At 44.1% G+C, this 14,946-nt stretch overlaps 1 protein-coding gene across 1 annotated transcript in view; it reads left to right on the top strand.

Annotated features, from left to right (window-relative positions):
* Positions 1 to 14,946, top strand: part of MTARC2 (mitochondrial amidoxime reducing component 2) — a 33,130-nt gene that overhangs the window by 12,089 nt on the left and 6,095 nt on the right. Inside the window, exons 3-6 of the mRNA XM_082427534.1 lie at positions 1,265 to 1,427; positions 2,414 to 2,554; positions 14,740 to 14,801; positions 14,875 to 14,946. Of these exons, the coding sequence (XP_082283660.1) occupies positions 1,265 to 1,427; positions 2,414 to 2,554; positions 14,740 to 14,801; positions 14,875 to 14,946 (438 nt within the window). The remainder of the gene's footprint in view (positions 1 to 1,264; positions 1,428 to 2,413; positions 2,555 to 14,739; positions 14,802 to 14,874) is intronic.

Below are 14,946 nucleotides of genomic sequence, written 5' to 3' on the forward strand. Positions count from 1 at the left end.
AGTCAGACAGAAAGACAAATGTTATATGCGAACACGTATGTGTGAAATCTAAAAAATAATACAAAGGAATCTATATACAAAACAGAAACAGATTCACAGACATAGAAAACAAACATTGTTACCAAAGGGGAAAGTGAGGGGGAGAGGGAAAAATTAGGAGCGTGGGATTAATAGATACAAACTACGGTACGTAAAATCGATAAGCAACAAGGATTTACTGTACAGCACAGGGAACTATATTCAGTATCTTGTATAGGGACTTCCCTGGTGGTCCAGTGGTAAAGAATCCGCCTTACAATGCAGGGGACTCGGGTTCGATCCCTGGTCAGGGAACTAAGATCCCACAGGCCACAGGGCAACTAAGCCCACGTGCCACAACTACTGAGCTCAGGCGTGCTGGCGCCTGCGTGCCACAACTAGAGAGTAGCGCGCACCACAACGCAACTAAGACCCGACGCAGCCAAAAATAAAAAAATAAATAAGAAAATAATAAATAAATCTTAAAAAAAATTTTTGTATAAACTATAATGGAAAATAATCTGAAAAAGTATATATAAAATGGAATCACTTGCTGTACATCTGAAACTAACACAATATTGTCAATCAACTATATTTCAACTTAAAAAAAGAAAAAAGTTGACATGCCAACTTGCAATTCTGTGAGGGGTACATAGCTTTTATCTTTTGGGGGCACTCAAGCAAAAAATCCTTGAAGACCATTTTGTTATCTGGTGGAATCTGTGTCCACCGTGTGAGGCAGGTGGTATATTATTATCTCCAATTTACAACTGGAGGCAGAAGGTCAGAGGAGTTTAATGATTTGCTAAAAGTCACAGACTAGAGATGGCAGAGTTCCAGTTTTAACCGGGTCTTGCCAGACTCCAAGCTCAGGGTGCCTTTACCACACCACCGTTCTTCTCTCCTTCTGCAAGTATCCTAAATCCTTGCTACTCAAAGTGTGGTCCGTGGACCAGCAGCCTAGGCATCCTAAAGCTTGTTAGGAATGCAGAACCTCAGGCTCCAGCCCAACCTCCTGAACCAGAATCTGCATTTCAAGGAGATCTGTGTGAGTTACAAGCCTGTTAGGGTTTGACAAGCTCTTCCCTGCTCCCTCCTCCTCTGTTTCTGCCCAGCTTTGGCCCACAGACCACTTACTGGTCTTCTGGGAGAGTCAGGTCCCAGCAGCACAGCTGTTCCCTCTTGACCCCATCACTCAGTGCGTTGATGAAGAAAGTAACCCCACTGCTCTCTGTGACCCTTCCAGGGTGTTTGGTCTTGACATCCAGGGCAGGGATTGTGGTAACGAGGCTGCTCAGTGGTTCACCAACTTCCTGAAAACAGAAGCTTTCAGGCTGGTTCAGTTTGAAAAGAACATGAAGGGAAGACCATCGAGCAAAATTTTCCCTTCTGTTGGCCAGAATTACCAGGTGAGCTTGCAGAGAGCTGCCCTTCACTTCTGGCTTCCTTCTGGGCCCACAAAGAGCCTCTCTTGGGGCCTCAGTTAGGAAAGTGCAGTGATGGTCCAGGGGAGTGGTACTGAGCGTGATCCCTGAGCAGGTGTCAGGGATGGAGAGGGAAGTGGGTGAGAGCCTGGTGGGCTCTCCAGGATGCGTGGAGGATGGAATATGGGAGGAGCTGTGGAGAGAGAAGTCAGGGGTGACTCCCGGGCAGATGGGGACTCAGGAGAGGATGGGCTGGGAGGCAAAAGTGAAGTTTGATTGGGACTAAATTCAGGTTTCCTAAAAGCACAGAAGCAGACTTTCTCCAAGTCCTCCCTTCACAGCCAGTGGGGTGCGGTTGTTTCCGGGGCTGAGAAGTCACCTCCTCCTGTGTCAGCTACAACCCCCAAACCAAAGCCTTTCATTCTGCCGTGAGATGAGATTCAAAATGCACCTCGGGGAGTCTCTCCTCATGATCCCTGGACGAAAATTTCCTTGAATGCAGGGGTTTTTATCTGCTGTGTTCACTGCTATTTCCCCACCTAGAACAGTGCCTAATATACAGTTGGTGCTTAATAGATGCATGTGAGTGAACGGTGCTGCTGAAGGAAATCATGGCTAGAGCATAGCTGATTGGCAGGAGACCCTTGCCCTGTCCGGTGATGTTGATGATGTGGCAAGGGGCTCACTGCTGGGCGCCTGAGGGAAGAACAAGAGATGTGGCTGGAGGGTAACATTGGACCTGAGCCTGGCTGCTGCCTTCAGTGTGTGGATGGGGAGCCCCACCTGCGACCAGGGTGGGCAGGAACCCTGACCTGGCCGTTTCCAAGCCCTCAGTGTCACCTATCCTTCCTGAACACCACTCTCCCCTTCTGCGCTCAGGTGGTTTTGCTTCTGGGTTTTGCTTAGTTGTGCAGTTGGTCTGAGCCATTCCACGGGCAGCAAGGCGTGATCGTGCTGTGTCCTTGGCACAGGTGGCCTACCCGGACTGCGGCCCCATTATGATCCTCTCAGAAGCCTCCCTGGAAGATCTGAATACCAGGCTGGAGAAGAAAGTGAAAATGGACAATTTCAGGCCAAATATCGTGGTGGCAGGCAGCAAAGCTTTTGAGGAGGTAAGCGGCTTGCTGCTTTTATGCTTGATGCCCAGATGTGCTCCTTAGGCAGTGCCAAGTCAGCCCCTCCGAGGTTGGCAGCTGGGGAGGCTCTCCTCCTCCAAGGATCACCTTCGCCTTGTGTGGAGTTGTTCACTTATTACTGCTGCTGTCATCACCTCGCTGGCCTCAGGGGGCTGCTGTTCACTCTCTTCAGTGCTCAGGCCCCAAAGCAAGCAATGGCAACTCCACATTGGAGCAAGTCTGGGACAAGGCTAGAATGTCTAATCATAGCTCAGAGATAACTAATGGGGGAAAAAGAAAAAAGATGAAGAGAACAGCCATCTCTCCCTTTCCTGTAGCATCCAGGGGTGCTCAAAGATCTGAGGCTTCTGGAAGCCCCAGACCCCAAAGTGGAGGCTAGGAGGATATAGGAGATCTGCCTGTGAACCAGGACCTGGGGACATTCCATGCTTGGCCTGATTTCTCTCCCAGAGGACCCATATACTCCCCTAAGTAGTTGAAACTAGAAATTTCCACCCTCCAAAGACTCAGCCCCTTGTAGCCGTAAAAGGACAGCCACATCAGAACCCAGTTGTAACCTGCGATCTGTACAAGAAATACATAGAGCTGGGTGTTGCTCTGTAATAAGAAGGACCAGGAATCGTATTAAACATCGGGAGTCAGCTCAACTTTGTAAGCACAGGAAATAACAACAACAAATACCATTTGCTGGGTGTTTACTGGGTGTCAGGCACAGAACCAATGAACGGCTTCATGCAAATTACTTAATTCGATCCTTAGGATCAAAGCCTACAGTCTGTGAAGTCTGTGCTATTTTCTCCTTTTTAATAAGGAAACAGAAGCTTGCAGGTGTTACGCAGCTTGTCAGGCGTGGAAGTGGTGGCTTTGGATTAGAACCCAAGACTTGCAACTCCAGCTTCTGAGGAGCAGAGGTCATGGTTCCAGTCTAGAGATTCCAAGTAGTTAACTCTGAGGGGAGAGGCTCTTGAATACCTTATCAATTCTTTGCTCCCTTGGGTGACCACACGTTTTTTTGTGTGAGTGAAATGTGCCCCTATTTGCTGGTAAAGCTTGCTTTTTAGGGTAAACCTTTGCGTGGAGGCTAGTATAAATCCGTGCACATGGAGGTACTTCATATTACTTGATAATGAAAGAAATAGCAATGTATACAGAAGTTGTCTACTTGTTGATATTATCCTGTTGTTTGTTATCTAATTTCTTTAATTTCTCTCTACATTTTAAAAAAATGTTATCTTAATTGATCATCTATCATGGGCCAGGCACTGTGGTCCATAATAAGGGCCCTGGATACAGAGATAAAAAGATACAGATCCTGCCCTTCAGAATTTCCCAACAGGAGAAGAATGGCCAGGAGGCAATGACAGCCCAGCGTGAGGAGTACTTTAATGCACATGCTTAGCAGGTGCCAAGGATGCTTAGAAGTAGGGATGCCTAAATCTGCCTGGAGAAGGGGGGTGTGGGGTCAGAGAGGGGTCAAATCAAGCTACCCAGAGGCCATGCTGCGTAGTTGTGTGTGCTGACGAGGGGGAGTGAGGGTCATGGTGGGTAAAGGAGGCCACCAGTTGGGAGGCCTAAAAGCACGACAGGCCATTACATTAAGGGTGCCTGGGAGCATTTCAGAATCATAGGGACACTGGGGGTAAAGGAGAAGTGGCAGAAGGAGGGTGGACCTGGAGCTGCCTGAAGGCCAGCATGCCGGGGAGTTTGGATTTTATACTGCGGTAATGATTTTGAATGAGGAACTAATTATTGTTTGCATTCATCCAAGAAATATTGCCGAATTGCACGGTATTATGATTTGCACGATATGACTCTGGCCACTCTCTAGAAAGTGCATGGAAAGTTAGGGAAACTGAGGCAGAAATATCAGTGCCATGCTTCATCCCCAGAAGAGGGAGATTAGCAGGACTTACCTGAAACCTGCATCAGAATCGTGATATGCCTGTGACTGTGTCGGCAGCACCATCCCAGGTGAATCTTGGGCAAACAGTGCCTGAGGAAGCGTTGATTTAGGAGAGGTGAGGGGGCAAGGGTTACGGAGGGGGTGGGAGAAAAAGGGGTGCTGACATTCTTGGACCATCAGCTCCTTGAGAGAAGAGACTTGATTTCTCCCTAGGAATAATCTAGATTTGGTGTGACCTGAAGTGGATAAAATTTGAGGGTGCTATTTAAGAAAAGAAAATATCAAAACCAAAATTAAGTGCAGGGTCTCGAAAGGGTCTGGGGCTTGAGGCTCAAGCCTCATTAGCGAAATTCCCAGTAAACCCACCTATTTCTCCCCTGTTCTCCTTTCCCATGCTGATGAACAGAGGGTACAGAGGTATGGAGTCATTAGACACTTGTTAAACACCGAATGAAATTAGACTCAGTGTTAATAATGCAAGTTACTAAGGACTGATTAGAAATTAGTCCAGGAAGCAAAAATTCTTGCACAGCACTCCTGTAACTGGCCCATTCTTTTCTGAGAAACTTTCTTTTAGGGAATACAATTTTTCTTGATTTGTCTCCCCTGAGGATAATAATTTTAGTTTAAGATCTTGAACCAGAGGAATAAGAAGAAAAGATAATCCCATTCCCGGCTAAAGAATTTTTGCTTTTCTGTAACTTGTCAACTAAGAATTTTTGCTCACCTCTAACTTGTTAAACTGAACCTAAGGCTGATGTAAACCTAACCGTATTCTCTTAGGCAATTTGAGCGGGTGGAGTCTTTTTTTTTTTTTAATGTTAAGTGACCTTGTTCTCCCAAGTCCGTTTAGTCCCGCATTGTGATGGATGGGCTTACAGAAATAGTGCATAAGGTAGAATACTCTTATTTGAATAGAAGAGTCCTCTGGAAATGCACATTAAAAACTCTTTACTATAAAATGATGCTAATGTTGCTGATTTATTCTCCCTTAACTTAAGAAGACAAAGCGTTAAGGGCCTGACGAGTTAACCTGTCTACCGGGCACCATCACACAACTATAACCCTTCCAATTAGTGGGATTCTGTTAAATATTAATGTAAAATGATAATGCAGGTAAATATTTCATAGACCAACTAATAATAAAAAATATAGCAAACCTAAGCATGGTACAAAAATTCAGGCCATTATCTATTGCAGAATCATAGAGTGATAAGAGGATGCATTGTGCAACATTTACTTTTTGTGACCCAAAGCACTTTGTACTTTTACTTTGTAACTCAGAATAGTAAGCAGATTTTAAAAAGCGGCTTCCTTTGGTCCAGTGTAGTGTGTTTGAATTCTGGGAACGTAGAGCAATCAAGTTTGAAAGTAATAAGATTGACCAATGCTTCTTATCTCTAGTTGACCATTTCCCATATACACCTTGCCCTCACACGTGTAGCCTCCCCCATTATCAACATCACTCACTAGAGAGATACATTTTTTTTTTTTTTTACCAAGGATGGACCTATACTGACATCATAATCACCCAAAGTCCATAGTTGACCTTAGGCTTTACTCTCGGTGTTGTACGCATGTGGTGGTCTTCAGGGGCTCCCCTCATCCCTTTACGGCATGCCTGTCAAGTAAGGGGTCCCTGTTCTCATCTGGGGAGCTTTTCTGACATCCCCACTTTTTTTTTTTTTTTTTTTTTGACATCCCCATTTTGATAGGAGCCTCAAGCAAGGACCTCAGGTAAATCAGTCCTGATTTAGAAAAGCTAACATGATGAGCACATGGGAGACAGGAGTCCTGGGTGGAGGGAGCAGTAATATAGTCACATTCCTGAAGAATTTGCCGACGGAGTTAGTGCCTTTACTCAAGGACATCTCCTTATACATTTGCTTTTTTTGTTTCCATCTCAGTAACTCGAAATATTTGCCACAGAGACTTTTAGGGGCTGAGAAAGAGAGAACAGAAGCATGTGAAGCCAAACCCTAGAGAACTTCGGCCCCTCTCGTATCAAGGACAAACTGGAGGATGCTTCCTGGGGCTTCTGTACAGCCTCACAGAGCCCTTTCCATCACTGCACCCGCGCAGTAAATGAAACACCCCTGAAAGCCCGCAGCAGGAAGACAAGTGGACTTAGAGTGGGAGGGGATGCGTAGAGATCAGCTTGGGCTGTGGTTCCCACACTGGAACAATCCCCATCCCAGGTTCCAGCTGCAGTCTGGGCAGAGGAGCTTTTTGAAGCCCCCTGGTGACTCTGGCTTGAGCCAGGGCAGAGACCCTCTGGCCTGGGGTTTTCCTTGGGAGCAAGGTGCTAATCAGCAGGAGCTGCACGTGGCTGGAGACCAGGAGGGCCACGTGGTCCTTCTGTCTCTGTGAGTTTGACCTTAACCTGCTAGAGCAACATTTTCTGATCTTAAAGTGGACAAGTTTTACTAAAGGATTTTAAAGGTTCTTTGCAGCCCTAGAGTTGTACAATTCCTGTTGCCTTTTTCTTCTCTCTGTTAATGTGTGAGTGTGAGTGTGTGTGTGTGTGTGTGTGTGTGTGTGTGTGTGTGTGTGTGGTCAAAAAGGCACTTTACCACAAAGGTCTCTCAGACCCCCTCTCTGACATGACCTCTTTTGTTGGCTTTTTTTATCGAAGTATAATTGATTTACAATGTTGTGTTCGTTTCTGGTGTACAGCAAAGTGATTCAGTTATACACATATATATGTATATATATATTCTTTTTCATGTTCTTTTCCATTATAGTTTATTATAAGATATTGAATATAGTCCCCTGTGCTCTACAGTAGGACCTTGTTGTTTATCAATTTTATACATAGTGGTGTCTATCTGTTAATCCCAAATTCCTAATTTATCCCTCCCTCCCTTTCCCCTTTGGTAATCGTAAGTTTGTTTTCTATGTCTGTGAGTTTATTTCTGTTTTGTAAATAAGTCCATTTGTATCATATTTTGGATTCCACATTTAAGTGATATCGTATGATATTTGTCTTTCTCTGTCTGACTTACTTCACTTAAGTATGATGATCTCTAGGTCCATGCATGTTGTTGCAAATGGCATTATTTCATTTGTTTTCATGGCTGAGTAATATTCCATTGCATATATGTATCACATCTTCTTTATCCATTCATCTGTCAATGGACACTTAGGTTGTTTCCATGTCTTGGCTACTGTGAATAGTGCTGCTCTGAACATTGGGGTACATGTGTCTTTTCTAATTAGAGTTTTTCTGGATGTATGTTAGTTGGCTTTTTTTAAAACAAACACTAATGTTGCACATACTATATTCCAACTTTTAAAAAAAAGTAAGTTAACAAACACATTTTAATCTTCCTAACAATTGCATGAGGTCTATTTCTCAAGACTCGCCTCACTGTGCTTTTTCTCGTTTATCCTTGGTCCTGAATGCACAAGCCCTTGAGTATGTAAGATCTTGTTGAACTGAATTCAACAAGGGGCAGGGATGTGACCATTGAATTTTGTTCATCATATCTTACCCACCTCTAAGTATGTTATTTTGCAGACCAAGGAGGAAATAAAAGCCTTCGATGACAGTAGTACATGGGCATTCCCTTTGAGCAGGTATGATCGCACAGACATACACATTTGAACATCACGAGTAAGGAGTGGCCATGTGCTTTACAAAACAACCCTAGAGATGAGCCCATCGAAGACAGATGTTGAAGCAGAGAAGGTATTGTAGAGGCGGGTAGGAGTCATCGGATGGACCCACCCCCCCATACACCCAACCCTTTCCCTCCATGTCCTCCTGAAGGCTGAGATTCACACACCTGGACCCAGATGCTGAAGAGCAGCCCAGGCTGCTGCCCTTGGGAATCAGGGCTGGCGGCTGCCTCTCCCAGACCCTGCTGTTGGTGGGTGTGGGACCCCCAGCATCTCAGTCAGAAGCTGAACCCCAAGGGGAGACTGGGATCTCTTATTGTCCATGAAGCACTGGAATCCTCAGGACCCTAACCTCCCTGAGAGGAGCCTGGCGTGTGGATGGGACACGAGCAGCCACAACAGCCCCGCAAAGTATCCCCCCGCGAATACACATCAGAGAGAGAGGAAGAGCCACATCTCAAGGTCTCTTCTTTCCTTTTTTGTAGCCTGTTACTGGTGTTCCGAAAAGTAGGTGACCTCTCCAGGGAACGGAAGCTAGCTTTGCTGGCTTTATCCAGCTTTGGGAAGTCCTTCCCTTCTGCCTGGATTTTCCAAGTCCAAGTGCCTCCAAAGAGCAACTTCCTCCTGGCACATTTATTATGCATTTAGGTTAACAGAAATGTATCTCCCGTAATTCTGTAGGAGCATACACCAGCCGCTGTGAGGATGAAGTGATTTACTTCTTTGCACGGGGTTGCTCAAACACGGGGTCAGGAGAAAGCCTTGAGGGCATCTGGAACCAGGGCTGCAGAGAAATAGAAAGCTTCTTGATGATTTAATTCAAGAATCTTTTTAAGATACAGTTAATTTTTTTCTGATTGTAAAAGTAATTTTTTAAAGTACCACATCCTCTGTATACAGTTAGAAAAATACAGAAAAATTTAAAGGAGTAAAACTCCCTCACCATCCTACTGTCAAAAAGTAACCAGCAATAACATTTTATTGTGTTTCCAATATTGTTTGTATGATATTGTGTAGATCATTCTGAATTCCACCATTTTCACTTCATGGCATACGGCAAACACATCTCTTATCTTTACAAATTCCTCGTCAGCATAGTTTTCATAGTTCCATATTTGTGCATCACAGAACTATGCAATAACTTATTTAGCCATTCCTGTATCATCGGGCATTTAGGCTATTTTCCATTTCCCCTTACACGAATAATGAACAGCTCTGTAAAACAGTCTCTGTCTACATTTCTACATTTACTCTTCAGAAATGCTGAATCAGCACTTTAAAGGCTCTCCATATACATTGCCAAATTGCTTTGCAGAAACCCTGCACCAATCTATATTCCCACAAGCTCAGTGGAAGTATGCCCTTTTTCTTGTACTCCTGCCAGCATTGATGCCTATAATCTTGACTTATCTGGTAAGTGAAAAGTCACGTCTCATGTAAATTGGTAATTCTCAGTGTATGGCATCCAGTGTTAGTCAGTCTGTGAAAGAAGTTTGACCATGAGGTAGAGTTTTACTTCGGCTAAGGAAACATTTCCTGCAAGTTCATATCATATCAACATTCCTGTTGGCAACAAACATTTATTGAGGGCTTCCTGGGTGCTAATCTCTGAGATGGATGCTAAGATTACCAAAGTGACCTCACTGTGTCTGCCTACAAGGGTCTCAGGACGAAGCAGGACGTAGGGCTCAGTAGGAGAAGGGCTGTGGTACTGGGAACATAACCATGTTATGTTTCTCCGGAGCTTTCTCTGGAGCCCAGAGAGAGGAGCACGCAGTGCAAGGTATGTGTGTGTACAGGGATCTCGTTGTAGGAAGAATGCCATGGGGTTTCTTTATAGGGAGATTCAAACAGGACATTAAAGAATATCATTTTGCTTGTGTACCTTAAAAATAGAGAAACAGATTTTTGGATTGAGATAGCTTAACTGTGCGGTGTAATGGGAAATATCTATTTGGTCTTTGTCCCCTGTTCCTGTCACAGCTCCTAAAACCCTTGGAATTTCCTGACTGACAAGGGTGATAGGAACGTTTTTTGTTAATAACAAGCCCCTTTCAATCACACCTAAGTTTATGGTAATGAGGTGAGTGTCAGGATGGGTGAGGCAGGTCGATAGCTTCAGGAGGGAGCTTGGTCACCAGAAAGACCAAGACATGATTACAGTGTGGAACATTCAGCCCCACCCCAGACTTCCAGGGAGGGGAGAGGGGCTGGAGGTTGAGTTTAATGATTTAATCAATCATGCCTAAGTAATGAAACCACCATAAAACACCTAAACGATGGGGTTTGGAGAGCTCCCTGATTGGTGACACATCAGGGTGCTGGGAGGGTGGTGCATTTGGGGATGGCACAGAAGCTCTGCGTGTGCCCTTCCCCCATACCTTGCCCTGTGCATCTCTTCCATTTGACTGTTCCCGAATTGTATTCTTTATAATAAACTGGTAATTGTAAAGCACTTTCCTGAATTCTGTGAGCTCTTCTAGCAAAATATGGAACCTCAGAGGGGGTCATGGGAACCCTTGATTTATAGCTGGTTGGTCAGAAGTATGGGAGACTTGGGACTTGCAGCTGGCGTCTGAAGTGGGGCAGTCTTGTGGGACTGAGCCCTGAACCCATGGGGTCTGTGCTAACTCACAGCAGTTAGTACCAGAATTGAGTTAAATTGTTGGACAGCAGTTGGTGTCAAAGAATTGCAGAATTGGTGTTGGATAAGACACCATGTATTTGTTGTCAGAAAGAATCTGAGAAACTTTCTAGACTAAAATGATTTTTTTAAATGTGTTGTTGGGATTATAATGCTTCGTATAAAAAGTAAAACGAAAAAAATAAAAGAAACATTTATTATAAAAAAGCAAATAATACTATTTAAACTTGAGGAGCCTTCCAAATATATTGCTATAAATATATACACACAGGTATTTATACAGATTTTTTTTACATAGATGGAATCATCCTACATGTAGTATATATATCTAGGTGTGCTTTTTTCCCTCAGCAACATCTTGAACATTATTCAGCGTTAATAAATGTAGATTCACACCCTCCTTTCTAATGCCCAAACAGTAAGTCTGCATGCATATAGCCAGCCTCTAGTAGATGACTTTCTGAGCCTATGGTAATCTTGTCCAGTCATTGATACCAAGCCAGAAAATTACTTAAAGATTTCTAGACAAAAATTTTATTTACTTATTCATTCCTTTGAATTATCCCAACATAGCTTAAAACTTCTTCCAACAATTGTATGTATGACACAGTATAATGAACTGATGAGTAGCCATTAAAGAATCAGGGGCAGCGGAAGGAAAGCACTGATCATGTATCTGAGATTTGGGAGGGGAAGGGCTCAGGTGATAGTAGGCGAGCAGGGCCTGAGGTGTAGGTGCCCAAAGGCTCTGTAGTTGTTGGTCTGATTAGAACTGCTGATCTGATCTGTGCTCTTCAGAAGAATTCCTTTGTAGACCACGGAACAGCAGACCCACTCAGGCTTTTGCCCTCTGTCTTTCCTTCTTACTTTCAAATGCCTTGTCTGTCTATGGTTAGTTGGTTATTCAAGAGCTTACCTGGGCCTACATTCTCACCTGGCACTCTCCTCTCTCTCTCTCTCTCTCTATATATATATATATCCATAGAAAAAGATGGAATATATAGATATATATCTATTTCCTCTCTACAAATATATGTATATATCCATGTATACATGTGTATGTGTGTGTATAGCCACAAGTATATATGTATATAATCATAAAACATATATAGAGAGAACCATAACATATATAGAGAATGATGGATAAATATTCTCTCTATATAGCTATTACCTCTCTCTAAATATATGTATATAGCTGTGTGTGTATAGCCATATGGAGAGAGAGAGAGATTAATCTCCTGGCGTACCTTTAGTGTTTTTCTGGGCACATGCCTGTATGCACTCCAGTGAAGGTCTCCAATAAACAGACTTCCTCCCCTGTGCTGTTCTGTGTGTTCCTCACCAACCACTCCAAGCCCTTCTTTTATGTCTTTCTCTGGATGCTTCTTGTGATAGGAAACCATGTAGTCTTAATTTAGTGTTTACAAAATGCCTGCAAATTAATAGTAAATTCTCAGGATTCTTCCACAAGCTGAGCCCTTTATGTATAGTACTTTCCCCTTTCTCCCTGCTTTCTTTCTTCCTTTCCTTTCTTCTTCCATCTCAAAAACTCCATGGTTTTTTCTGTGTTCGTTCTAAATGGCCTGGATTTTGCCAGACTGCAGAGAGGCTGCTTACCAGCAGGGGGAGCTGTAAGCTCTTGGAGCTGTTTCTGTGCTTAGGGAAGACACTTCGGGTGCCTAGTAGAATGTAACGGAAAATTTAATTTCCTATACTATTTAATTTAAATTTAGTTTTTCAATAATTTAAAATGTATTATTATTTTCTCTAATAACATAATTAATAATTTCATTTAAATTAATTTGCTTAGTGCATTTTTTTTTTTACTGCAAATAAGGCTTTACACAAAAATGCTGACAATCAGATCAGGATGGGTGATGTTATCATATAAACTGATTAATATTTTAGGAGGTAATTAGAACTGGCATTTGGGGGGCTTCATACAATTCACATGAAAACGGGTAATTTGTTATTCTAAACTGGGTACTTCAGTTGTGTAATAGCGTTGAGCAGATTACATGTTTTGTTAAACTAGGAAACCTAACTGAACTTTTCAGACTTCCTGCTTTATATCATAGTCACGAGGCCGACTTTCCACAGATAACGTTGTTTTGAAATATGAGATTGCTCAGCCCTTGTAAAAAGAAATTGAACGTTGGCGGGGGTGGGGGGCTACTTGGAAAGCTGAGGGGGGGCGTGGTTCGGCCCGAACTGCCTGATGGGCTCACGTTCCTGTGGCCGCAGCGCCCTCGTGTGGCGAAGTGCGTCCAGCCTTTTTAGCCGCTTCCAGGCCAGGGTACCACAAGACCCATCACTTTCCGAGGCAGGAGCTGTTATTACTGGTCATATTCCACCTTCCTCCAGGAGGTTAGCTAGGCACTATGGCTGTCTTGCAGTTTTGCGTTTGAACATTGCTTGTAAAAAGTCCTGGCTAGGCTATAGAGATTCCATTTTACGTAATGTGGGTTTGCCTTTTACAAGGGTTGCATAGTTCACCCCTCAACGGGTTGTTTGGAACGCGGAGTTTATTTCCGCACAGGAACAGTTTCATAAATGATGACTGGGAACCCAGGGCATTCACAGAGACCTCCTTACTTCAGTCATATCCCGCAGGAGATTTCTGAGTTGGGAAGACCCAGTTAGGTACTGGACTTCCTTTTGTGCCTTGGCTGAATCACCCCTATAGGCCCTGGGGGGTTAGTGTATCCCTGAAGGAGGACCCTAGCATGATTGGAGCCTGGTCATCAGTGACGAGGGGGAAATGTTACATGAGAGGCCCCACGCCCTGCTCTGCCCTGCTTCCTGCCGGGACAGACTGCTCTCCTCTCCTGTCCCTGGGGGAGTGAGCCCAGCGGGTGAGAGGAATAGATGCCTCATTGACTCACTTGGAGGCTGATTTCTCACCAAATCCGTTAGACCCACGGTCTCCGAAAACCTCACGTGGGTTGAGATCAGGAAACAATTTTTCAAGGGTCATTTTTTTTTTTTGCATCTAGTTATAAGTACTGTTGGTTTTTGGAGCCTGGAGTGAAGCCCCATTCCCCGATGCCTCCCGCCTCTCCTCCGGCGGCCTGGACAAAGGATTGTCCTGTGAAATTCAAGCTTTGCAGATAGATGGCTTTCCTGTTAGCAAGAGAGACCTGTAACATACCCTCCTCGTATATAAATGTGCATATGTATGTGTATATATGTATATATAATGTAATCTGTATAACCTCCATATATGTGTGTATATATGTATGTATGTATGTGTGTGTGTAGATAGATATATAGATAGGTATAATTAGAAGCTGGGTGTTTAAAAGTCCTGCTTCAGAATCAGAAAGGTTTTCAAACTTAGCTGCTGCAACCCTGAGAAAAGTTTTTAATCTCTCTTTGCCTCCTTATCTTTGTGTAAAAATGAGACCATAAGAGTACCTCCCTCAAAGTCGTGAGGTTTGATGGAAGCCCTGAGGCAGACGTTGGCAGGACCTACCACGGTTCAAGGGTGGGAAAGCAAAGCAGGGCCGGCGGCCATGACTGGCCAGAGCCGGGGGCAGGCTGCCGCTCTGCGGAGGTGGAGGTGCTGGATGGATGAGTCTCAGAACTGACTTTTCTTGGGTCATGTCCCACTCATCAAAGAACCATCAGATTGTAACTTGGCTTCCATTGTAGCTTAGCAAAAGGAAAGAGTGGGCAGTCTTGCAAGCTTTCCGCTTCTCATTATATATCATTACCTTGACCTGGAGTTGTTTACGGTCCTCATGGCAAACTACCCCCTAGAGAAGATCTATTTTTGCTGTGCTGAAAGGGGCAGGCTCCTGAGACCAAGTCAAGGGCTAGATCCTGGTCTCACCAACACACTGCCTCCATTTAAGTCCTTTTGGGGGAATACTTCGTGGCATCCTCTTGCACTGCTTTCTTCTGCTAGCTTCATAGGACCAGCCAAAGAATAAACTGCTATAAAGACTGTTGAAGCCTTAATTCAAAAAATACCTTTTCCTTTTCTCCTAGGACACCTGGGGTGAACTCCTCATTGGCGACGTAGAAATGAAAAAGGTCTTGGCTTGTCCCAGGTAAGGACTCTCTGGGGCGCGGCATGCTCAACGGTTCTTAACTGTCCCCTAACCCTTTGTTATCGTGTGACAGGTGCATTATGACCACGGTGGACCCAGATACCGGAGTGATCAACAGGAAGGAGCCACTGGAAACCCTGAAAAG

Source organism: Balaenoptera physalus (genome assembly GCF_965194825.1).
Source record: "Balaenoptera physalus genome assembly, chromosome: 1".
In the NCBI taxonomy this organism is placed as follows: Eukaryota; Metazoa; Chordata; class Mammalia; order Artiodactyla; family Balaenopteridae; genus Balaenoptera; species Balaenoptera physalus.